This window comes from Lissotriton vulgaris, chromosome 5 (genome assembly GCF_964263255.1).
Source record: "Lissotriton vulgaris chromosome 5, aLisVul1.2, whole genome shotgun sequence".
Classification (NCBI taxonomy): domain Eukaryota; kingdom Metazoa; phylum Chordata; class Amphibia; order Caudata; family Salamandridae; genus Lissotriton; species Lissotriton vulgaris.
In genome coordinates, this window is record NC_141693.1 from 1,231,695,810 (window position 1) to 1,231,720,836 (window position 25,027).

Consider the following 25,027-nt stretch of genomic DNA (forward strand, 5'->3'; position numbering starts at 1 on the left):
TAACCTATGTAAATATTCTACAAGTTCAAACGAAATCAAGAAGATCATATATCGACACTGGGATCTGGTGGCATGCGGTTTGCTCGGTTCCAAGCTACCGGAAGGCTTTTATCTTCAGAGCCGAGGGCTGGGCTTTTGAAGCTTGTTTTTGGTCGCGACTGGGGCCTGCAGGCGAAGTTTTGACCAGGGCCTTTTTTTTGGAGGTGGGCTTTAGGAAGGGGCATTTGTACTCACTAGTTGACCTGGAGTGATGGGATGGTCGGAGTCGTCTGCTTCGGACACGATTTGCAGATCCTCAGAGTCTTCTTTTGGAACATCGGGGCCTTCATTGAAGATGTACACAGGTGCCGCAGCTGCTCGCTGTGTCATGATGTGTAGTCGGGCCCGGCTATCACGGATGGTCTTTTAAGACCTAAAGTGGCGCAGGCCTGGCAATTGTTCTCATTGTGCTCCGGGGAGAGACACAGGTTACAGACCTTGTTGTTGTCACTGTGTGGGAATTTTCCTCCACACTAGGAGCATTTTTTAAATAGCGTCCTTTCCACAAGCCGTGGGCCCTAGCGGCGTCTATAGGCCCAGTGGCCCGCGTTGACGACCGGAATAGATTATTTGAGAAGCGCGTCGAAAATCATGTGATCAAAATCAATACCGTAGAGTCTAAATTGGTTTTGCACGTCGAAAAGGTTTGGAGAATATGGTGCCGAACCGGAGCGCAGAAGTTACAGCTGAAACAGATGGCGGAAAAAAAACAATCTGAAGATGGAGTCAATGCCCATGCGCACAAGCGTGTAAGGGAGGAGTCACCTATCTCGTGACCACAAAAGACTTCTTCCAAGACAACAACAAGGTGCAAATATCCGAGCCCAACACCAGATGGCTATTCTGCAACATGTGCTATCTGCAGCTCATATGCCTCGAACACATAACTTAAAATGAATCACACTGGGAGCATTGAGGGCTTAGCATTGGCATCACAGTGAGTTGTGCAGACTCTTCATAGGGTAGACAGAAAACGATTTGTGTAGATATTTTTCCGAACTATACATGGCACAATAAGGTCTCATCATACAGATCTACAAAATGTTCCATGCTGAACAAGTCTTTTAGCAGGTAAGGTGGCATATACCGTCCATTGGCTTCACCACACGTGGTATCGGAACAGTTAAGCTTGAAGTGATTATGGGTTGATTCTATAAAACTGCAATAACAATATGAGGAGATTCTGGTAACCCCTATGAGCTTATAAAAAAGCCAGGGACAACAGGTAAGGCTTATGTTAAAAGTGTTTTAAATTAATTTGTTGTCATGGCAACCAGGTTTTGTATTTTATAACCACTAGTGGAAGACTTTAATTTGCATGATGGAATGTGAGGCCTTGTGGTCTTGAAAATTAAGCACATTGAGGAAAAGATCGTCTTGAAAGTAAAAACACAGAGTCAATAGTCAACCCCAATTTCAAAATTAAAATGATAGTACCTTAAGCAATGGTGTCTGACTGATGACACATGGGAGGGCATAAAGCTGTTTCACAAAACTCCGCAGCTCATTCAGAGTTAAAAGGTTTTGAGATTTACCACCACCCGATCGATACCTAAAAAGAACAAGGAAAAACTTAGCAAAAACATTGGCAGGCCAACCACAAACTGGGAGCTTGTAAAAGTCTGCACTTGTAAAATGATTATTAAACCTTCAAGGGAAGAAACAAGAACTATAATTTTTTTTAAAACTATGGAATTAGCTGCTGCGAAACAGTCAGGCAATTCAACAATGTCACAAACTGAAAAAGAATGTTACCTGGTCTGCCTTTTGCCTTTAAGAAGCAGTTGCGCCAATGATGCACATTTGTCTGCATCCTGGGTAACTAAACGCAGACGGCGTAAAAGGTCGTTGTCAGGAAAATGCTTTATTTCCGATTCTTCTATTAAGTCCTTGAAAGCAGAAAGATCTAGTAGGAGAAAAAAAAAAATGTAATTTTCTAAATGTGTGTTTAGTACCCTGAGTGAAGGCAGCTAACTAAAATCACTTTTATTCTTACTCTCGGAGGAAGATTTGCAGTTCCATGTCCAAGGAAGAACACTTTGGGCAAATAAATAATTAAATAAATGAATGAATGAAAAGGATACTTACCATGAAGTTTAAAGAATTTTCTAGATTCACATGCTGTGCATTATTTCATCTAGTGGTCGGGTCTAGAATTGTATTTTAGTCCTATTTCTCTCTTTTTGCATAGGCATCGTCGACCATTTGGTGCCATTTCCATCCTTCTACGACATCTTGAAGGTAAGAGATGAATGGCTGTGCTTCCCGGGGATCGTATTTCATCCAGGAAGAACTGCTCATGACATTAGATATTAAATCATTGCACACGAATATCCCGCAGAAGGAAAGAAAGTCCTAAACTTTTGCCCAGCACCAATGCCAGTACCAACTGAATTCATTACAGATTTACTGGAAATTGCCTTATCCATTAACTATTTTAAGTTTAATACTTAGTACTACCAGCAGTGTTCTGGAACATCAATGGGAGCGATTTTTGCTCCAAATCTGGTGAATTTGTTTGTGAGAGATCTGGATAAAATATTAATCACAGATGTAACCAGACCCTTCTACAACACCATCAAGTGCTGGGAGTGTTATATTGATAAAATGTTTATGATATGGGTTGGTACTGTACCAGTCTGGAAATGTTCATCTCTTACCTTCATGACTGTCAATCAGCTTTGAACTTTACCTATAGTATAGATGGAGAGAATTCCATTCCTTAAAATACAGAATCGCAATAACCAGCTAATTGCTAATCTCTACTGGAAACAAACAGAACGGAATACTCTTTTGCAGTACAGAAGAACAAGTTACTTACCTTCGGTAACTCTTTCTGGTGGATACAGTATCTACCTGTGGATTCCTCACCTTGTAAATATCCACTTGCAGATGTATCCATCAGAAGCTTCCACCAGAGAGCACTGAAGGACGGGTTACCAAATGGACAGTTCCTACGACTCCAAAGAAATTGCACTGAGAAAGAAGACTACGTCAAGGAAACTAATATTCGGAGTAATAGACTACGAGAACGAGGATATCCCGAAAAGACTGATTAAGACAGCCATGAAGAGGGCATGGTTTCGCCGACGTGAGGAATTAATAGTGAGCAGACCTAAAACACAGGAAAAAAGAAACGTATGCGTCCCCACCTTTTGCCCGCTGAGTCCAAGTAGTCAAAATCTTCAAAAGACATTGGCCCACACTTAACACACAACTCATGCCAGGAGATACCGATGTTCTCCTACAGGAAGGCTAGAAACATCAAAGACCATCTGGTGCATTCGGATACCAGTACTCCGAAACCTATTACAACCATCAACGAGGTCTGGTCACTACCCCATGTCACTGGTCGTTCCAATGTGGAGGTTGTATAGCTTGCCAATATACCTCAAACACAAAGGTTTTCCACCATGGTAATGTTAGATGGAGTCTAAATGACCTAAGGTCAGACCACCAAACCAGTCAAGACTGATTGGCCAGCACCGTAGCAGGATACGTTGCCAGGTAGAAAACACTCCCTTGGTACAGCACTAAAAGGACAGATCACACTCAGCAGAGGATATTCGTTGGCAAGTCATTGAGAAAGCCAGAACACCACCTAGGGGTGGCAACATCTCCTTCACTCTGCAATTTTTGTAATGTAAATGGATTAAGAAATTTGACTCAATCAGGAGAGGATTGAATAGTCTGGAAGAGTGGCGGAAATTCATCAGCCTAAACGGACTATTATACCTCAGTAACTACATAGCCTCCGCCTGCTATTAGACATTTTCACCCTCCATCTCTCAGCCACTTGAGTATGTTATACATGTTTCCCATTAGTATTCAGCCATTTTACATAGACACCCACATATTACCCCTTATCTACCCAGAAGGGAGACGGGTAGATACACAGCGGACTACCCTAATAATTGCTGAATGATTAACCTATACACTCTGGTCCATACGATGTACCTCATATTGTGGTTACTGTCCGGGCTTATTACTTATCTTAGCGGTGATATTTAAAACTTAAGTACCGCTTTGTTTATCATTTTGTCCTGAACTGTTGTAAGAAAGTGGCTCTGTATATACTGCACCAAAGTAAGGTACAGTGTGCAGAGTCCAGCAGTCCCCAAAGGTTTGCAGAGGTTAAAGTTAGATATAACCTTACTCTCTAAAGTGGTAGCTTGGTCGAGCAGTAAGGCAGTATCAGAGGACAGTGTAAAGCATTTGATGAACACACTCAGTCAGCAAATGGCCTCACACACTCAAGAAGTGAACTCTAGGCCAATTGTTTTGTACAACAAGCATTGGAAATGCAATAGGTCTCGCATTAGAAGACTTGGAGCTATTGGTCTTGTAAATCTAATCATTTTTTAAGTTTTAATTTTGTTATTGTAAATGCCAATATTTATAGAATTTGCAAATGTGACACCTTTAGCATTATTTAACTTTTTTTGAGTCATTTGTAATAAAGCATATCAGTAGTAATAGCAAATCGAACTATCACTGTTTTGTCCGGCAGAGAGCACTTTAGTTGCAGAACGAATGTGTAAAAATAAAAAAAGTTTAGGATGAAAGCCACATACGTAAGAACATAAAAATACAGCACCAAACGTAACTCGCATACATGTCTTCATATGCAATCAACTGGCCTATAGCCAACTCACTCTTGGATTTTCGAGGTGGACAGACTAAGTCACATTACATTGATGCGCTTGAATTTACAGCGCTTGGAAATCTGCCATGAAACGCTATACGTTGTGGCCACCTGAAGCGCCACCTCACGCAGTTTGCAGCCCTTGTCCCTTCGCATGGATGTAGGTGGCATTCATAAACAACAATACACATGTATAAATAAACTTTTTTCACTACTATGCCCTTAGCGCCCTCGACTAAATAATTGAATTGTTCTGCTTTCCCTTGTATTTTGGACCTTACATTCTAATGAGACCAACAGTGTTCCCCGACGGAAGTCTTGCACCCGAGGTTGTGAAGACACAGACTCACAGCCGATCAAGTAGGCGAAACTACATAAAGGGCTGGAAAAATCATTGAGGCGGAGGGCGTCCGGACTGCGGGGGGGGGGGGGGGGGGGGGGGGGGTGGCACAGAATGGGGGGGGGGGGGGGGGGAATGAGGGTGGATGATGCAGCGGGGGACCAAAGTCGCGGTGGATGGAGGTTGAATGGTAGAAGAAAAGTGCAGTTGCAAGGTAGCGGGAGGTTCAAGCGGGCGAAGGTGGCATGGGCTTGGTGATTATGCGGATGGGTAACGTCATGCGAGGAGGAGGGCGGAAAGCGCGGCAGTGAACTTGGCAGCAGGGGCTTTGTCAATTTAACGTTATTGCTAAATACAGCGTTTGCCTTGAAGTTCTGATACAACCTTCATCAGTGTTGAAAGAAATGCAGAGCACATTTGACCATATGCTGCACACTTCCAACAGTAGAAAACATTAAATAATGGGCCAGTCTACAGGTCATCGGGTCGGACTGCCAGTAAAGGAGGGAAGGACCGGGTGGGGAAGGGGGGGGGGGGGGGGGAACGACTGTCCAGGAGAAGGTGGTGGGGCACAGTGAAAAGCAAGCAAAGGGTGGGAGAACGAAAGGGCGTCAAACAAGTTTAAAATTAAAATAAACAAAAAAAAAAAGTATGGGAGGAGCTTTGCGGTCCACCAAGATGGCCGCGTAAGTCCGGAGCTCCGAAGACCTCCCGATCCTCCGCAATGATCCTGCCACCTATCCTGTCCCACGACGGTGGGAATTACTAGCTGAGCTGGTGCTGAAGCGGCGCCCGTTCCCGGATCGAAAATCCGAGCCTCCGGGACCGAGATATGTCGTCGTGAAGTTGGCGGTCCCCGGCTGCGTCACTGGCTGGCACCGTTGGGTCTAGGTGGTGGCCTGCCACGAAGCGCCCTGAACGGGCCTATTCGGCTGTCTGGACCTGCTGGCATAGGAAATCATCGCCGCACTCTCCCTTTGGTGGCTCTTTGGGACTTTATTGTCGCAACTATTGTGCCGTTGGTAGGCGCGCTTGGTGACCTGCCCCTCCCCCTGGGCTATCCTGCCATAGCGTTCCAATATGGCGGGTAAAGGGGACTCGGACAAAGGGAAACCTCCAAGGGTCAGCAGGAAGCCGACCTAGTCCCAATCTACTATTCCAGAACGGTTCTCCCAATCGAAGGGGTCACCGGTCATGACGGGTCGAACTAAAGACTTGTTGCGGGACGTGTCCCCTGAGGATCCTGAGATCACACTTCGGGACGTCATGGGTGCTATTGCTGGTTTGAAGGCCGAGATGCATAGCCTGCATGAAGCGCTGTCCACCAAAGTAGATACTCTGAAGATCGAACTTAATCTCACTAGGGCCGATCTTGGCAAGACGAATGACAAAGTGAAGTCGCTGGACCTCAAGGCATCGAGCCTGACCAACGACATGTCGGACATACAGACTGAGGTCCGCGACTTGAAACTGGCTAATGGGATGCTTGCACGGCGGCTCGACGATTTCGAGGGATGGGCGCGGCGCCAGAATGTACTCATCACGGGAGTGCCGGAGAAGGCCGAGGAAGATTCGGTTGAACTCTTTGTGGAGGACTTGGTGGTCAAGAACCTGGCGCCGGGAGGACTGAGCACGTTTTTCTCGGTTGAGAGGGCTCACAGGATCCCGGGCGGCCCACCGAAGTCGGGCGTTGCCCCTCACCCCATCATTGCGAGACTCTTTAACTATAGGGACCGGGACGCCATTTTGCAGGCATCGAGGAGCGCTGGCCCGCTGCGATTCCAGAACGCTGATGTCAATTTTTTCCCTGACTTTACTCAGGCTGTCCAGAAGCGCCGGCAAAGTTTTACTGGTGTGAATCGGCGGCTTCGGAAAATGGGGATGCGCTACTCCATGCTTTATCCTGCGAAACTCCGCATCGAGCATGGCAACCGGGCAATGTTTTTTGACCTTCCAGATGCGGCGGGGGACTGGTTGGACACTTTGCCTCAGCGGCGGGCGGAGCCGGAGGACCAGACAGAGGATGCTGCAGGAGGCTCAGGTTCCCGGGAATGAACAATTTGCCTGTGACTTTCTCTGGGAGGGTTGCTGCGGCTGGCACAGACCTTGATTATTGTTTTTCTTGTTATCATCGCTTCTGCACTTTTGATATGGGGGGTGACGGGGGGATAGGATGTCTCTTTCTCCTCTAGGGGCTTCTTGTAGGTTAGTTTAAGGGGCGACAGGCACACTGCTAGTTGGGGTGGCTTTTATCTAATGCAGGGGTGCAGGGTGGGGGGTCGTTGGGGTTTGTCTTTACTGTTTGTACTAATCTTTCCAAACTTGTCATGGCTGAGGTTCTATTGTTCTGATGCTCCTGTCTCGTGGGCTGGGTTCCGGGGGGGGGGGGGTGATGGGGTGGGGCGTCCTTGATGATGGGGGGTAAATCATTGAATCTTTTGAGTTGGAACGTTAATGGGCTGGGGGATCGAATCAAACGTGGTGTTGTTTTGCAAATGCTTAAACGTTGTGCCCCAGATGTTGTTCTCTTGCAGGAAACCCATCTTGTCAGCAACACCTGTAGGGCTCTGAACAGGAGAGGGTTTAAAATGGTGGCCCATTCGGGGTTCTCTACGGGGTCCCGTGGGGTGGGCATCATGGTGCGCATGTCCCTTCCCCTGGAGGTGGAGTCTACCTTGATTGATGATAGGGGCCGTTATGTCGCAGTGGCGTGCAGGTGGGAGGGGCGCACTTTGGTTTTGGTTTCGGTCTACGTCCCCCCGGGGCTGCAAACATCCACTTTTCAAGATCTTGCCGGCGCCATTTTGGGACTCCCGGAGGGCCTGTTGATTCTGGGGGGGGATTTTAACTCTGTAGTTTCAGGTGACCTCGACCGCTTCCCATCCAGAGACCTACGTAGTGCACAATCCTGGCTCCCGGACTTCATTGCCACCATGGGCCTGGTTGACTGTTGGCGGCTCCTGCACCCTACCCAGAGACAATACACCTTCCACTCCGGGGCTCACGGTAGTCTTTCCCGCATCGATTATGTCCTGACACCTGCTGCCCAGGCACAGTCGGTCTCTACCGCCTGTCTCATGGCTAGGGGTATTTCTGACCACTCCCCGGTCTGGGTGTCTTTCGACTTTCACATCGTGGCGACGTCGAGGGTCGCGCCTATTAACCCCTGGTATTTTCGCAACCCTAAGACCCGCGATCTCCTGGCGAAATCTATTGATCTCTATTTTGCCGAGAACTCTGGCTCTGTTGACTCGGCCGTTTCCCTTTGGGAGGCCTTCAAAACTGTTCTTAGAGGAGAGGCCTTCTCCTTGATAGCCGAGGCGCGCAGGAAACGGGATGTAGACTTGGTTCGGTTGGAGTTGGATATTGCTGATCTTAATTCTCAGCTGGCCCTGGGACCGACTCCGGAATTGCTCCATGTTCTTGCCCTGAAACAGTCGGAACTTAGGGCCACTGCTACTGACGCGGCCAAGGCGATGAGCAGGGAACAGCAGGGGAGGATATATGACGCTGGAGATAAAGCGGGCAAGCTTCTTGCATGGCTGGATAAGAGGGAACTTGCGTCCCGCGTGGTACCAGAGATCCTGGGCGAGGACGGCCTGGTCGTGACTGACCCTGCCGCTGTCGCTGAAACGTTTGCGGAATACTTCGAGGCGGTCTACACGTCCGCTTCCGCCCGGTCCGAATCCGATTCGGCCTCCTTCTTGGAGGAGATCGAGCTTCCCTGTTTGTCTGATATTGAGCGGGAGGATATGGACCGGGACATGACGGTGGATGAGGTAGCGCTGGCGATCAGGTCGCTGCGCTCCGGCAAAGCACCGGGGCCCAATGGTATTTCGGTGGAACTGTATAAGCTCAGGGCTGACACCATTGCTGCGCCTCTGAGAAATATGTTCTTGGCGGCCCGTGAGACTGGAGAGCTCCCGCTTGACCAGCGACTGGCCACTATTGTGGTCATACACAAGGAGGGGAAGCCTTGTGATCTCTGCCGCTCCTATCGTCCTATCTCCCTGCTGAATGCCGAGCCCAAAATTTTGGCAAAGTTATTGGCTAATCGGCTGGTGGGAGTGATCCCGGACCTGGTTCACCCGGACCAGTCCGGATTTATACCGCACCGCAACACGGCCCTAAACCTCAGGAGGCTTCACGCAGTTATGGCGCGGGCACAGTTGCTCACGGCACCGACGGTTCTTGCCTCGTTGGATGCCACTCTGGCGTTCGACTCACTTGAGTGGAATTACCTGTGGGCCGTACTTGCTAAATTTGGGTTTGGGCCCGAATACATTGGCTGGGTCCGGCTCCTTTACTCTTCCCCGCTTGCCAATGTGACGGTGAATGGTCGACTGTCTGCCTCCTTTGCCTTGCATAGGGGTACCAGACAGGGATGCCCGCTGTCGCCGCTCCTGTTTGCTTTAGCGCTCGAGCCATTGGCCGCGTGGATCCGGGTGCATCCCGACGTTGCGGGTATCACATGGTCGCCGGGCTTTGAGGATCGAATATCGCTCTATGCAGACTACATCCTTTTGTACCTTACCTCTCCATGCAGGTCCCTGATTGTGGTGTTTGACTTATTGGGCACCTTTGGTGCTTACTCAGGCCTGGTCATTAATTGGTCCAAATCCTCCCTTTACGCGCTGTGGGGTGCTACCCCGCGCCTCCCTCGCGGCTGCACTATCCAGATTGCACAACAGGGCTTCAAGTACCTGGGCATCTATGTTTCAAAGGATGCCCGTGCCCGTTACGCCCACAACCTGCTCCCTCCTTTGGTGAGGCTACGGCGAGACGTGGAGGGGTGGAAAAAGCTACCGATATCGCTGCTGGGCCGAGCGGCGCTGTTCAAAATGATGTCTTTGCCGCGGTTCCTCTACGCGCTCCAGAACACGCAAGACCCGGTACCGGCCAAATATTTTGGAGCGGTTGAGAGCCTACAGCGTAGCCTGCTGTGGGATGGCAGGCCCCGGATTTCTATAACCAAGCTCACTATACCGTGGTATGACGGCGGTATCGCCCTACCCGACATCCGTCGCTACTACTGGGCGTCTCAGTTGGCGGCAGTTAACCACGGTCTCTATGGACCGGCAGTCAATCCCGGATATGCCATGGACCGTTGGCTCATGAATGATGGGAACTACTACAGGGCGTTGTACTCTAGGTCTCTGGAACGGAAGCTAACGGGACCCACTAAAACAGTGGTGCACCTGTGGAGGGCGGTGACCAAGACACTGGGCTGGCAGGGCAAACTCACTATGGCTACTCCCCTATTCGACTCTGACCTGCTTGGGAAACTGTGGCACTCCAAAGGGTTCGACAGATGGGACCTTATTGGTATCTCGAAGGTTGCCGATATGATGACTAGAGGGGAGGTAAAATCTTTCGAAGCACTACAGGCCGAGTTCCAACTGGGTAACACAGAATACTTCCGTTCTGCACAGCTTCGGCACGCTCTCACATCTTCTATACCTGTGGGTGAGAAAGTTCCCGAGTCATCCCCGCTAGAGGACAGAATACTGGACGGCCATATGCCGGATAGCGCCATCTCCTTGGCTTATAAGAAGCTCATTAATGTTAGGACTGACCTACTGGTGAAACTGAGGGACCTCTGGGTGAACGATGGGATTGAAATGGATGATGAGGAGTGGCAGTCAGCGGTTTCTTCGCCTAAGGAGGTGGCGATCTCGGCTAGGCTGAGACTTGTTCAGTTGAAGGTCCTACACAGGATCTACATCACGGGCCCCAGGTTGATACACATGGGCCTCTCCCAGGATGGGTTGTGCAGGAGGGGATGTGGTGCAGTGGCTACCTTTATGCACATTATCTGGGAGTGCCCGGGGGTTGCCCAGTTCTGGCGACGGGTGCATGAGGTGATGAGAGCTGTGACCGGTGTGACCCTGCCTGCGGAGGCCCGACGCTGCCTTCTGAACGTCTGGGGCCCGAATGACTACAATGTGGCCCAGACCCGATGGGTCACCCTGGGCAATATGATAGCCAAAAGAGACATAGCCCAGAAGTGGGGCGCCTCCGCGCCCCCCACGATCAGCCTGTGGAAGTCCAACATGGACTGGTGCATGCTCTGTGAAGACTGTTTATGTAGCTCGGGGCAGACCCAGGATGTGGGGATCGGTGTGGGGAGCGTGGAACTCGTACAGAGGAGATATATGTGTGCCCCCTGAGATGACACCGCCTGAGGTCCGTTTGTCTCCGTAGCTCCCCCCTTTCCAATGTTCCAAGCTGGGTATCCTGAATCCCCGCTCCCCGTCCATACGTTTGTTACACAGCATGTTGTTGAGATAGAGGTGCTAACCCCGCCCCCTCCCCGTGATATGTGCCTACAACACTTCGCTTGTCCTCAGCCTTGTTTCTTTCTCTTTTTCTTTTTCCCTTCCTCTGTTCTTTTCTCTTTCCCTTTCATTCTGCTTCTCTTTTCGACTCTGGTTGTCGTTACTGATAATTTAAAGTTTCTATCGCAAAATTAAACCTGACCACTCCTGTGCCTTGTTTTTGTACATGGTTCCGAGATGCAAAACGATGCTGCCTGGCCTCCGGGATGTATGGCTAAATAGCGGTGTACTTATTTTGGTAAATAAAGGTTTTCCCAAAAAAATAAAAAAATTAAAAAAAGTATACTGGGGGGAGGAGAACACAAGTTAAAACGAGACACGGCCTGGCGGCCGTGAAAGTTGCAGCAGAGGAAATGAAAAGTGGACGCGGGCGATCTCCCAACACTGCATTTCTCGACATAGGAAGTACCCAGCTACTGGTGGCCTGAGAAGCGTCCGCGAAGCAGGGGGCGGGGAGCCGAACCCTTTGATGTAGCTCACGGCCAAGCAATTGGGGGGAGGAGAAGTGAGGCCAGCGCGCACTGCGCACGCTGGGGAAGCCTGTGGGAGGGAGGCTGATGGCTTTGATGTGGGGAAATGCGCGTGCTTGTGTCCACGTGCACTGCATGAAATCGCCAGTTTAGTTAAACTCTGGATAAGCCCCTATAATCTCGGAAGCGCATTGACAGGCGAGACCTAAAAAAATATACTTGTTATTTTATTTTAGAACTACAGGTTGGTATAAAAATACTTTCTCAGAATGAGATGCCACAGTTGAATACTTTCAATGAACAATAAATTGGTTTTTATATGCAATAGATATAGTTGTTGCAATATGCAACACAAACTTAATACAATTAGAACATTGAGCTCAATGGGAATTTTAAGCAAACTGCAATATCATTTCATTTACTTTACTAACGTTTTTCTTAATCAGGGCTGGATCCTGGATTCAGCCCTGGTGCATCTCCTGAAAACAGTTAAAGGAAATCGTTTTTGTTAAACAGGCAATTTTTAAGGAATATTTGTATGTCGCAAAAATCGACACTTATGAGAATTTCTGGTGAAAAACAGCCAATGTTATCCTATGGAGGAAAATCAGGATATCGGAAAAGGATTAGTTACTTACCTGTAATCCTAGTTCTCTTCCAGGGGTATCCTCATCAAAGTCATAAGCATTAGAATATTCCCGCCCATGCGCAGGACCATGAAACACTATTATATACGTGCACCACACACATATATATATATATATATATCCGTTCCAACTCCTACTCTCGGCAAAAGTGCAGAGTCCTCGACGTAGGTACAGACCACAAACACTGCGATAAGTTTTAGTTCAAGGGTGGTTTATTGCTCTTCTGTCCCCAGCATGACGCGTTTCGGCTGCAACACGGCAGCCTTGATCACATGACTAGAAAGAACCTATAAGTGTGCTTATATACTGTGAATGCTCCCAATCAGACTTAAATGCAACATAGACATGGAAAAAATACTTTGTAAACGGAGCAGTTATTTACAATCCCATCGACAATGTACAATGGTCCAAGTGCAAAAGGCAAGTTCATTACATGATAAAATATCTATCGATGTAAACACATAACAAGGCAAATTAATATATTTACAAACTATTTACAAATAAATATATCATTTTATACTGATGCCTATGGAAATAAAGTGCATTGCCCATCATGATCATGATTCACTCCAATTCATGTATTTAAGTATTACAGAGTTGCAAAAAGTCTCACATATAGGGAACGTGCAATATATGCTATTATAAAGTGCATTTTTAGTGATAATGTGCAAAATTGTGCTTGTTAAAACCGAGTGCTATACTCTAATATTTTAAGGGAGTACATTGGTGGTGGCACGCTAATTTAATCTCTATTAATGAAGAGTTGCATGCCACCCACTAACAGAAGTAAATGTGTGTAATAGTTACAGTGACATCAAAAAACCTTTTAAAGACAACGTATGTAATAAGGCACAACGGAAACATCATGGCATAGTGCCCAAATATCTGACAAGAAAAGCTACACCATGGGGTACGGGGCCCAACAGGTATCTCAAGTTAATATTATGGCATAGTGCCCTTTTCATTTGTTCAACGGGCAACTTAATCCCAACGGATACTCGTTCGCGATTGAAGTAACAGGGTGGCTGATATACCTTACTATACTGTTACCTCTAGAGGAAACAATAAAGATCCTCCCCTGTATTCAAACCGTTTGGGATTCTGGTATCGAGTAATACGATGTATTTACTCTCAAGTTGCCTTAACGCTTTCTCCCTGTTACCCCCTCTGATATTTTTCGGCACCGCATCAATGATGAAATATCTCAATTCATTTAAGTTCTTATTGTGGACCAATTCGAAATGCCGGGCTACCGGATAGTTGCCATCCGAATTGACCACAGCCCGTAGGTGTTGTAGAATGCGGTTAAAAGCCTGCAGTTTGGTGCTCCCAACGTACCTGAGTCCACAGGTACACTGGAGCACATATACTGCAAAGTCCGTGCGGCAGGTGAAATGATCCCTGATCTTAATGGGAGTGGGGTCAAAAGCAGTGCAATACTCACTGGTGTTTACACCAAATTTGCAGGCCCTGCAAGATATACATTTAAAAAAACCGCATTTGTTGGAGATACGATAAGGTTTAATTACTACCTCCGGACTGGATTTAACCAACATATCCCTCATAGAGGGAGCTCTTCTAAACACCACCCCTGGTTCAGCTGGTATGAGGGGGGCCAGAGTAATATCAGTCTTCAAAAGGGGCCAATGCTTCTTCAGTATTCCTCTCACTTTTTTGTGATCATCATTAAAGGTAGTTATGAGGCTGATGTTGTTAGTTTGGGTCTCAACCTCACTCTCAACTGGACTAGGGGTAACAACCCCAGTAATGGATGCTAGATAGTTATCCCTGTCCAGTTGGTTGGCTCTATCTTTCGCATCTAATAAGAGAGCCACATCATATCCTCGGGCACAGAATCTTTCTAGTGCCTCATTTTGGCATCTTTCCAAATCTGATGGGGTGCTGCAGATTCTCCTCATCCTAAGAAACTCCCCATAAGGGATGCTTCTGATCAAATGGTTAGGATGGGAGCTACTCGCGTGCAGTATGGCGTTGCCCGCTGTAGCTTTTCTATGCAAGCGAGTGTTTACTCTCGCATTCTCAATATAAATCTCTACATCAAGAAATTGGATGACTTGTGTACTAATCTGTGAAGTGAAACCTAGATTAAGGTTGTTTACATTAATCAAATTGACGAATTCATTAGCTGACTCCAACGACCCTCTCCAAATTACACAGATGTCGTCAATGAAACGCCAGAAATGAACCAAGCAGTTGGGGAAATGATCGGCAAGTACTTTTGTGAGGACATGCTCCTCCCACCACCCCACATGTAAGCATGCGTAGGTGGGAGAGAAGCATGCCCCCATAGCCACCCCTCTCAACTGCTGGTATACCTCACGATTGTACAGAAAGTAATTATTGTTCAGACATAATTCTAGCATGCTCATTAACATATTGCTATGTTGACTGTAAGATATGCTCCGTTTGTTTAAATAATATCTTACTGCATTTAAACCATCATTGTGAGAGATGCTAGTATATAATGAATTAATGTCCAAAGCAATCAAAATAAAGTCATTTTCCCAATTGATGCTGTTGATTTTGGAAAGGAAATGGCCAGTGTCTTTTATGTAGGATGGTAGATTTTCCACATACTCGTGCAGGAATTGATCGACATATTTTGAAATAGACTCAAGTAAACTCCCTTGGGCGGAGATGATAGGTCGCCCAGGGACCGGTGATGTTTGCTTATGAATTTTGGGGATTAAATAAAAGAAAGGAGTGACAGGGAAATCATTTTTCAAAAAGGCGTGCTCTTGTTTGCTCAGTAACCCAAGGCGCTTCCACTGATTCAATTCTTTGTGGATTTTCTCTTTCAAGCTCTTGATGTCACCAAAGCTGCCTTTTCTATAGCAGGTGGTATCATTTAGATGTTTCTCCGCTTCTGCCATGTACAAATCCCTTGGCCAGATGACAGTGTTGCCACCCTTGTCGGATTTGTTGATTATGATATATATATCTTTATCTATCTATCGATATCTATCTATCTATCGATATCTATCTATCTATCGATATCTATCTATCTATCTATCTATCTATATATATATACACATAAGCAATTGCAGCCTAATAAACACCAAAGCTGAATCATGTTGTAAGGAATTTCCACCATACATGAAAAACATGCATTAGAAACAGGAAAAACAACAAAAATTGTTTTTCTGCTTTAAAGCCAGATTTAAAATAGTTTCCTTAAGGGAGTATGTGTGAAAGTTGACCAAAACTTTTCTGGGCTTGGTTCTTTGAGGATTCTTCCTAAAAGGCTCTCTGTGGATACGTTGGATGTCTAAGGCTAATTCTTCCTCTGACTGATCTAATCGCAACGCTTCTTTCAACAGTGAGATAACATCCTGTCAGTGCCAAGGGATTCAACTTTCAAGTTAGATCAGACTTGTCTGGGGTTACTCTGGACAAACAATGGGAGTTTGGAAAAAGGCTTGAGGCCTTTAGAAGTTATGGTGCAGTGGCTCAATTAGTTTTTCCAGCCTCATTGAGAGTTATGTATAATAACATCATGCATAATATTAGATCAGTGCAGGCAGCGGATGAGCTACTTCTGACTATAGGTAAGGAAAAAGGAGTGGGTAACTAGATGAAGTTTTCTAGGGTAGTTAAGCTAATATGTTTGGTATCTCCTTTCACTCATATTTTCTGACATTTCTTTTTTTTCTCTCCTTGTCACATGTTTTTTTTTTTATCCCCCGGTCATAATTAGGATGGGAGTCCATGACAGAGTGCTATCTTCTACCAAAAGGATATGTCTCAGTTCAACTTTTTCTTTATAGGGGCATATTGCGTATCGATTTCCTTAACTTTGGGGGTGCTAAAAAAGTAAAGATGTGGAAATACCAGTTTAATGAGTAATTGGCTATTCTCTCCTGGAATACCAACGGTTTGCGAACTAGCCAGAGGAAAAATAATATTATGCAATATCTCCGAGATTCAAGTGCGCAGATCATAGTACTCCAGGAGACACATTTGACCGAGCCGGAAATGTAGACATTGGTAAAGAGGAATAGATCGATCGATATTTGTATAGCAACCTCACAAGCAACACACACTAGAGTTGTGGCAATCCTATTTAGAAAATCCATTAAAGCGAGACTGGTTTCTAAACTGGTAGACCCTGGAGGTCGTTGGGTAATAGTCTCAGTTATAATATATGGGTCTCCTATTACCATAGTGGGATACTACGGTCCTAATCAGGACGATCCTTCGGCTTTGAAGGTTCTTTTCTCACATCTGTATCTGTTTCCTGAACCAGTTATCTTAGCAGGTGATTTCAACATAGTCCTGGATCCCTTAGTGGATACATCACCTTCTAATAGAGCTAAAGTTCTATCAAAAACCAGGTCTTACCTGCAAGACAACATGAAGCAGTTAGGATATAATGACATCTGGAGAACAATGCACGGACTACAAAGAGGAATCACATTTCGGAACTACAGATTTCATCACCAGTCTCAAATTGATTTTATTTTGATTAGTCAACCCTTAGTCCACCTGGTTAAATCGGTATCTCATCTACCATTTCATCTTTCAGACCATGCGGCGATTCTTTTAGATCTGGAAGAGTTTCCTAAGAGTCGATCAAGTAATTGGTCCTTTGATCGATCACTATTGTCCTCAACTAATATTATCGATGCTCTCAAAGTAGAGGTCCAGTTTTTTTTGGATGAAAATATAGGGTCTGCCTCTCCAGGTGTTATATGGGATGCACTTAAGGCATTCTTAAGGGGTCAGATATACAACAAAACTTCATATAAGAATAAAATGTAAAGAGAAGCAGTGGCCTCCTTAGAATTGGAGTTGGCTAATCTTCAAACAGACATTGCTAGGCACCCGGATGCCTGCTCATCCACAGTACATGAGTTGCAGAATAAAGCGACCCTCTTAAAAGGAGAGCTAAGCTCAGTATTAAATTCTAGGGTCTTAGAGAGATGGGATGCCAGTAAACTGGCACATTTTGAGTATGGTGAAGGTGCCAGTAAATTGCTGGCATGGAAAACGAAGACTGAGCTAGTTCTTAATAACATTAACTCAATTACGACTGGTGGTTTAACATTCTCTACCGATGTTGACATTAGGAGAGTGCTCCGTGATTTCTTCAGTGAAATATACTGTGAAGATAAGAACGTTGAGCCAAAGCAGGCTGAAGAGTGGTTGGCGGGCGTCTCTCTTCCGGCTCTGTCATTAGAACAAAGTAACAAAGTGGAAGATCCTATTTCGCAGGAGGAGGTCAGATTGGCAGTAGCTAGTAGTAAAAAAGGTAGGGCATCAGGCCCAGATGGTCTGCCGTCTGAAATTTATAAAGCTCTGATTTCAACTATTCTTCCCTTCCTGACTGAGCTGTTTAACAAGATCGTCCTTGATGGGATGCCCCCTCCTATATCGTGGGATAGTGCCTCAATCACATTGATTCTAAAACCAGGAAAATCAGCAACAAGCTGCGGGTCTTACAGACCAATTTCTATTCTAAATACAGACTATAAAATCTTTACATCTGTACTGGCTAATAGGTTGGGGGCAGTAGCAACAAACATCTTGCATACAGACCAAAAGGGCTTTGTAAGGGGGCGTCAGCTGTATGAGTTGGCATATGATCTTATAGTTGCCATCGATATGGCGACGGTGGCATCACTTCCTCTCGCAGTGATGACCCTGGATGCCACCAAGGCCTTCGATAGAGTTAACTGGGCTTATCTATCGGAGGTCTTGGGAAAATGTAACATCGGCAGAAAATTTAGGCGCATAGTCAAACTATTGTATAAGAATCCGTCAGCTTCTATACTAGTCAACGGAGAACTATCAGACCCATTTAATATCACTCGGGGTACCCGCCAAGGCTGCCCCCTCTCCCCCCTCCTATTTAATCTGTATATAGAGCATTTTGCTCAAAAGATCCAAGACAATAGTAACATCAAGTCTTTTGTGTTTGAGGGATGGGAGAGGAAGGTAGCCTTATATGCGGATGATGTTCTCATTTTTACATCCGAGTTACGGTCGGCATTTCCGGCTGTAATCTGTTGGCTGAGGAGTTTGGAGCCGTATCAGGTTAAGAAGCTAATGCTGCCAAGACGGATATAATGGTCTGGAACGACCCAGAGCAGGGGCACAGATAAGTCCAGCCCTTCGGTATTTGGGTCTAAACATATACAAAGATATAGACGAGATAGCTCCAGCAAATTTCTCACTTATTGCCAAAGAATGTCGTAGGCTAATGAAATCATGGTCTTCAATGCCACTATCTTTACTGGGTAGATCTAATCTAGTTAAAATGACGATCTTACCAAAGGTCACATTCTTATTGCACACCATTCCCCTTTTTTTGATCCTACAATGATAGCAAAGCTCCAAAGCGATATTTTTTCTTTTATTTGGAACAATCGCAACCCTAGAATTGCTTGGAAGAAGATCAGGCGTCGTAGAGAGTAGGGAGGTTTGGCGGCGCCCGACTTACAGCTCTATGGATGGGCCTTTCAGATGTCCCATGTTAGGATGTTGTTAAAATCCCAGATAAACTTGGGCTGTGGGCATATGTTTGCTGCATTACTCAGAGGGTAAAAGGTTGCCGATCATTAATTTTTGTTTAAGTTTGGGGATCCCAAGTTTAAGAAAATTAAACTGAAGGTGCTGAGAGATTCTTGTAGAACATGGGCTAAACTTAGGCGTACCATTAGAATTGACTACTATTCCTGTAAGGCTCCATTATGGAACTCACCTGGTTTCCCGAGCTGGCTCTTGGATAGCCTTGCAGCACCACTACGAGAGGCAGGATTGGTAGTATGGGGGGGGATCTCTTTGTTGATGGTAGCCTACTTCCATGGGAGATATTGAGTTTAAAAATAGGGACTCGGTTCTCCAGGTTCAAATATCTCCAAATACAAAGCTGGGCACACTCACAGATTTCTGTTAAAGGTAGATTTCAGCTAGGGGGGGACAGTACATTAGTGTCCCTCTTGACAGATAAGCCTTTACCCAAGAAAGAGGTTTCACTCTGGTATAATCTCTTACTGGATGAAGGAGAGGGTGAGTTCCAGTTACCAGATCTGCTGTGGTCTGCACATATTATAAATATCAGCGTGGAGAACATGTGGTTTGAATCTTTCAAGATCATGTGGAACATTGTGATACCATCTTTGTTACGCCTAAACCATTTGTTTACATTACATAGGGCCTACTATTCGCCTCAACGCTTGTCGAAGTTTTCGGATAATTCGCCTGTTTCATTCCCCAAATGTGGCTTGGCAGAAGCTTCAGATTTACACATGTTCTTAGACTGCCCACTCTTATCACCGTTTTGGAATTCAGTTTGCCTATCACTATCCATCTCCCTGGGATCCCAAGTTGTATTATGTCCCGGAAATGGAAAGATCCGCTACCCTCTACCTTGCTAGATTGGCGCACTTCTGTGCTACAAACATCAAAGTTGGACCTTTTAAGATCAGGAAACTTAAGCAAGAGAAACTTCTGGAGACTATTAAAATGGTAATGGGGGCTTTCACTCGATCTTGGTTTTTTTTTGTTTCCCCCCCCCCCCCCAAGGTCCAATGATTACGCTGCTTGGCACCTCTTCTCACGCTTGAATATACCCAATAAGGTTGAAATCGGTATAAGAATGGTTATATGAATGCAGCATGTGTCCCTGACGGTTGTTCCAAGGTGGCTTAGTTAGATTATGGCACTACTTACTGTGGGGCAATTAGGGCAGCCCCTCTCTGAGCTCCGTCCAGTTTATCTGAGACAGTAAGGTCATCTCCACATGCTACTAGTTGGTCACCAAGGGCGAAATAGGAGGACAAAGAAAAAAAAAGAAAAAAACAACAAAAATTGTTTAGAAACTGTTTTAATGCTCAGCCAACAGTAGAAATTCTCATAAATAACTGAATGCATAGGAAGCTCCCAGGCTGCATTGCAAATACCCAGTCTAAAAAGACTGAAAAGCTAACCTGTAGTTGCATAGCAATAAACTGACACCATGCCTTTAAGGCACTCCTGACCTCCAGCTTCCCATCATGCCTCAGGGGTGACAGGTCAGTTGTTCTTTGCGGAGACTGAAAAAAACCATGGTACCAAAAGGTTAACAATATCTCCAAAATTCCCGGAATATGCGCCGTTAGAGGGTCGCCTCCTACAGGAACAGTCCCACACAAGGCAGTCTCCCTCACATACAGGATACTAATGAATAACATGCCCAACGGGCTAGTGAAACTGCGGCAAATCTCGGAAAGTGATGTGGGGGGAAATGGATGAGGTCGACTGGGGAACTGTACTAATGCATCCACGTGAAGTGGCGATTAAATCTCGCCTGCGACTGACACAATTCAAGGTGCTTCATAGGACTTATTTTGATCGGATGAGATTGTATAAAATTGGGAGGGCGTCAGATCCCTGTTGCCTGCGTTGTGGGTTCGAAAAAGGGGATTTTTTCTACACCATCTGGGCGTGCCCCACCATTAAAAATTTTTGGGGAGAGGTACTCCGAGAACTGGGAGCGGTGCTGGAGACCACTCTTCAGCTGGACCCCAAGTTAGTCCTACTGGGAATGACAAATGATGTTGATGTAAGCCGCCCACAATTGATCTTCCTAGTGCTGGCCTTAGTAGTGGCCAAGAGGGATGTGGCCAGGAAGTGGGGAACCCCAGATTGCCCGAGGCTGGAGGATTGGCGTGGTGGCCTGGACTTGTATATGGCCACAGAGAGGGTTACTTATAAGGCACGGGGGTGTCCAAAGAAATTTGGGAGAGTGTGGGGGAAATGGCGCCACTATCATGGGTTGGATGAAGGCCTCTGAGAAAGGTGCTGGGATAGGGGTTGGGGGACCACGAAAGTCATGGACTGGAGGATGCTGTACTGTATTTTTTGCCAGTGGCACTGCTGTGGACTTTATATTGCTTGGACTTTTCTTAGTGAACATAGAATTGGGGCTGGGGGGGGTTGTGGGGGGGCTCTGGGTTTGGTACTTCGGAGGAATAATGACATGCCTGTTTTGTTGTTCTGCACTGAAAATACTAATAAAAATATTTCAACAAAAAAAAAAAAACAATATCTCCAAAATATAACAGTCCTTTGCCCGGGGAGGCGGGAGGGTTGCTTATGACTTTGATGAGGATACCGCTGGAAGAGAACTAGGATTACAGGTAAGTAACTAATCAGACTCTTCCACGGGATCCTCATCGATAGTCATAAGCATTAGAATAGAATAGCGAGCCTCACCTAGTCTCCCTGCGGGCAAAGGATAACACAGAAATGTGATCAATAAGCTTAGAAAACCAAGCTCAGATAGAGCAAAACAACTATCCAAACAGATTCCTCAAGGAGGCTTGGCCTACTTGAGTATCAGCCCTGGAATCAGATTCTAGGCAGTAGTGCCTTGTAAAGGTATGAACAGATTTCCAGGTTGCAGCCTTGCAAATCTCTGACATTGGGACGTCATGTAAGAAAGCAGTGGCCGCTTTCCCCCTAGTGGAATGCGCCTTAAGAGGCAACGGTAGGGGTCTTTTCACCAGCTGGTAAGCTAAGGTAATGCAGGATACAATCCATCGCAAAATAGATCTCTTAGCGGCTGGGAAGCCTGTTCTCATGGCGCCATAATTGACAAATAACTAATTTGTCTTACTTATGCCCTTGGTACTCTCTAGGTAGAATTTAAGCACCCTCTTGAGGTCCAAGGAATGCAGCGACCGCTCAGCCGGGGTCGCTGGGTTTGGGAAAAAAGATGAAAGGGAAATTGACTGATTAATATGAAAATCAGACACCACCTTAGGGAGAAAAGACGGATGTGCCCTCAAGCCTACTCTGTTATAGTGGAAAACAGTGTAAGGCTCATTGGTACACAGCGCTTGGATCTCGCTTACTCTGCGCGCTGATGTAATGGCTACCAGAAAAGCGGGCTTCCAAGACAAATGCTGCAAGGAAGCTCTGTGGATTGGCTCAAAAGGTGGGCCCATCAATTTAGACAACACCAGATTCAACTCCCACGGAGAAGGGCTTCGAACAGGGGGATACACTTTCTTCAACCCCTGTAAGAAGTCGTTGACCACCTGCATTTGGAAAAAGGAGGGCTGACTAGGCGACTTCCTGTACGCCGTAATGGCAGATAAATGCACCCTTACAGAAGCCTACTTTAAACCAGATCTTGCTAAGTACAGAAGATAAGGGAGAATGACATCCTCCTGCCCCTTCGTAGGATCAAGGTGATGTTCTCTACAGCAAAGAAAAAACCTCTTCCACTTAAACGCGTATGTCGCTCTTGGCTTCTTGTCTTTTGGCTTCTTTCAAAATATGCATGCAATTAGGAGGCAGTTTCAAATGTCCGTATTGCAGGACCTCAGGAGCCATGCTGTCAAGTTCAGTGAGGGAAGGTTGGGAAGAAGAATCCTCCCGCCCATCTTGGTCAGCAGGTCCGGCCTGCAAGGTAGTCTCCTGTGTGGAAGCACCGACAGATGAAGAAGGTCCGGGTACCACCACTGCCGTGGCCAGTCTGGAGCTACCAGAATCATCTTCATGTTGGATCTGATTAGCTTGGACACCACCTTCGGGATCAGGGGGCAGAGGAGGAAAGGCGTAGGCAAATGTCCCTGACCAGTCCATCAAAAGCGCATTCCCCCTTTTCCCTGGATGGTGGAATCTGGACGCAAAGGTGTGGCATTTTGTGTTTTTGTCTGCGAATAAATCTATTTCAGGACGACCCAACGATGGAAAAGGTCCGCCAGCACCTAGTCGTTTAGCACCCAGTCTGGCTGATCTTCGAAGTGCCTGCTGAGTGAGTCTGCCTTGACATTTAGCTCTCCTGGAAGGTGCACTGCCACCACCGAGAGGCTCCGGACGAGAAGCCAGTGCCAGATCGCCTGTGACTCCAGGAGAGAGGGCGCGACCGAGTTCCACCCTGTTTGTTTAGGTAGAACATGATCATCGTGTTGTCGGTCTGGACCAGGACCGAATCGGACTCAATTGCAGGTAGGAAAGCTTTCAGAGCAAGGTGAACTGCTCGTAGCTCCAGCATATTGATGTGGTAGGTTTGTTCCTTTGCCGACCACTGTCCTTGTATCTGAAGGCACCCCATGTGTGCCCTCCAGCCTTGCAGAGACGCGTCTGTCACCACCGATTGCACTGGAAGTGGCTGGTGAAAAGGGACTCCCACCATCAGATTTTGCAGCTGAGTCCACCATTTGAGGGAGGATCTCGCCGCTTGGGAGACACATATCTGATCTTCCCAGCGACCTGTTGACTGATCCCACTGGTCTTTCAGAGTCTGCTGCAAAGGGCGCATCCTCAGCCTGGCATTGGGAATGAGAAAGATGCAGGACGCCATGGATCCTAGCAGGGATGCCACCTGCCAGACTGTCTGATTTTGCACCTGGAGCAGAAGCCTGCACTTCTGTCACATTGAAGACAGTCTCTCCTCCGAAGGATAAGCTCTTCCCAAGCTTGTGTCTAGAACGGAGCCGAGGTAGTGGATGGTCTGGGTGGGCTGCTGTACTGACTTCTCCATGTTGACATGAAGGCCGAGATCGTGTAACTGTTGTAGACAGATCTGAAAGTCGTGCCTCACCTGCAGCGGGGATGGTCCTTTTAGCAGCCCGTCGTCCAAGTATGGATAGACGAAGAGAACTTTTCTGTGAAGAAAAGCTGTCACCATTGCCATGCATTTGGTGAAGACTTGCGGAGCCGACTTGAGTCCAAAGGGCAGGACCTTGTATTGATAATGTTTGTGGCCGACCACAAACCGTAGGTAATTGCGATGACGTTTTGCAATGGGAATATGGAAGTATGCATCTTGGAGGTTCTCCGAACACATCCAATCTCCTACTTGCAGATGTGGACATATTTGGTTAAGTGCCGACATGCGAAACTCCTCCTTCACTATGACCTTGTTCAGAAGTCGAAGGCCCAGGATAGGTCGAAACTTGTGCTCCTGATCGTTTTTGGGGACAAGAAAGTATCTGGAGTAAAGCCCTCTTCCTCTCTGAGAGGGCGGAAACTCTTCTATAGACTGCTTTTGAAGAAGAGCCTGTGGTAGAGGACTGCTGTTGGTGACCACCTCTACCTCTGTTGGACTTTCCTCCCCGAAACTAGCACTTCCCCTGGTTCTTTTTTGGGACCACTGAGGGGTTTGAACCCTCTGTTGAGGCCCCTTGCGTTGGTTGGATTTGCAGCAGCGTTTATACTCTCTTTTTCTCCAACCCAACCACCTTGAGGGTGTCCAACTCTGTTTTCATTCTGTTCATCTCATCATCTGCGTATATGCCAAAGATAGAAGAGCCAGAGACTGGGAGGTTCAAGATCCTCTGCTGCGCATCTGGTTTTAGTACTGTCAATCTCAACCAGGATGATCTCCTGGCGCATATTCCATGCACGTAAGAGTGTGCTGATTGCACCGCACCATCTGCTGCTGTGCTAATCATTTGATTTGCCACCAAAGATCCCTCTGTGACAATCTTGTCAAAATCTTTATGGTCTCCCTTTGGGAGCTTGGTTTTGAAGCTCTCCAAGAGTCCCATAGAGCCCTATCATAACGGCCTAGCAACGCAACCACGCTGGAT

The 25,027-nt window shown here is 46.5% G+C and overlaps 1 protein-coding gene across 2 annotated transcripts in view; it reads right to left on the reverse strand.

Annotated features, from left to right (window-relative positions):
• The window catches only part of KDM5B (lysine demethylase 5B), an 856,576-nt gene that overhangs the window by 318,555 nt on the left and 512,994 nt on the right, over nt 1-25,027 (reverse strand). For both annotated transcript variants that reach the window (XM_086923073.1, XM_086923072.1), the window contains 2 exons: nt 1,795-1,945; nt 1,477-1,591 (listed from right to left, as the gene is read on the reverse strand). In XM_086923073.1, the coding sequence (XP_086779199.1) occupies nt 1,477-1,591; nt 1,795-1,945 (266 nt within the window). The remainder of the gene's footprint in view (nt 1-1,476; nt 1,592-1,794; nt 1,946-25,027) is intronic.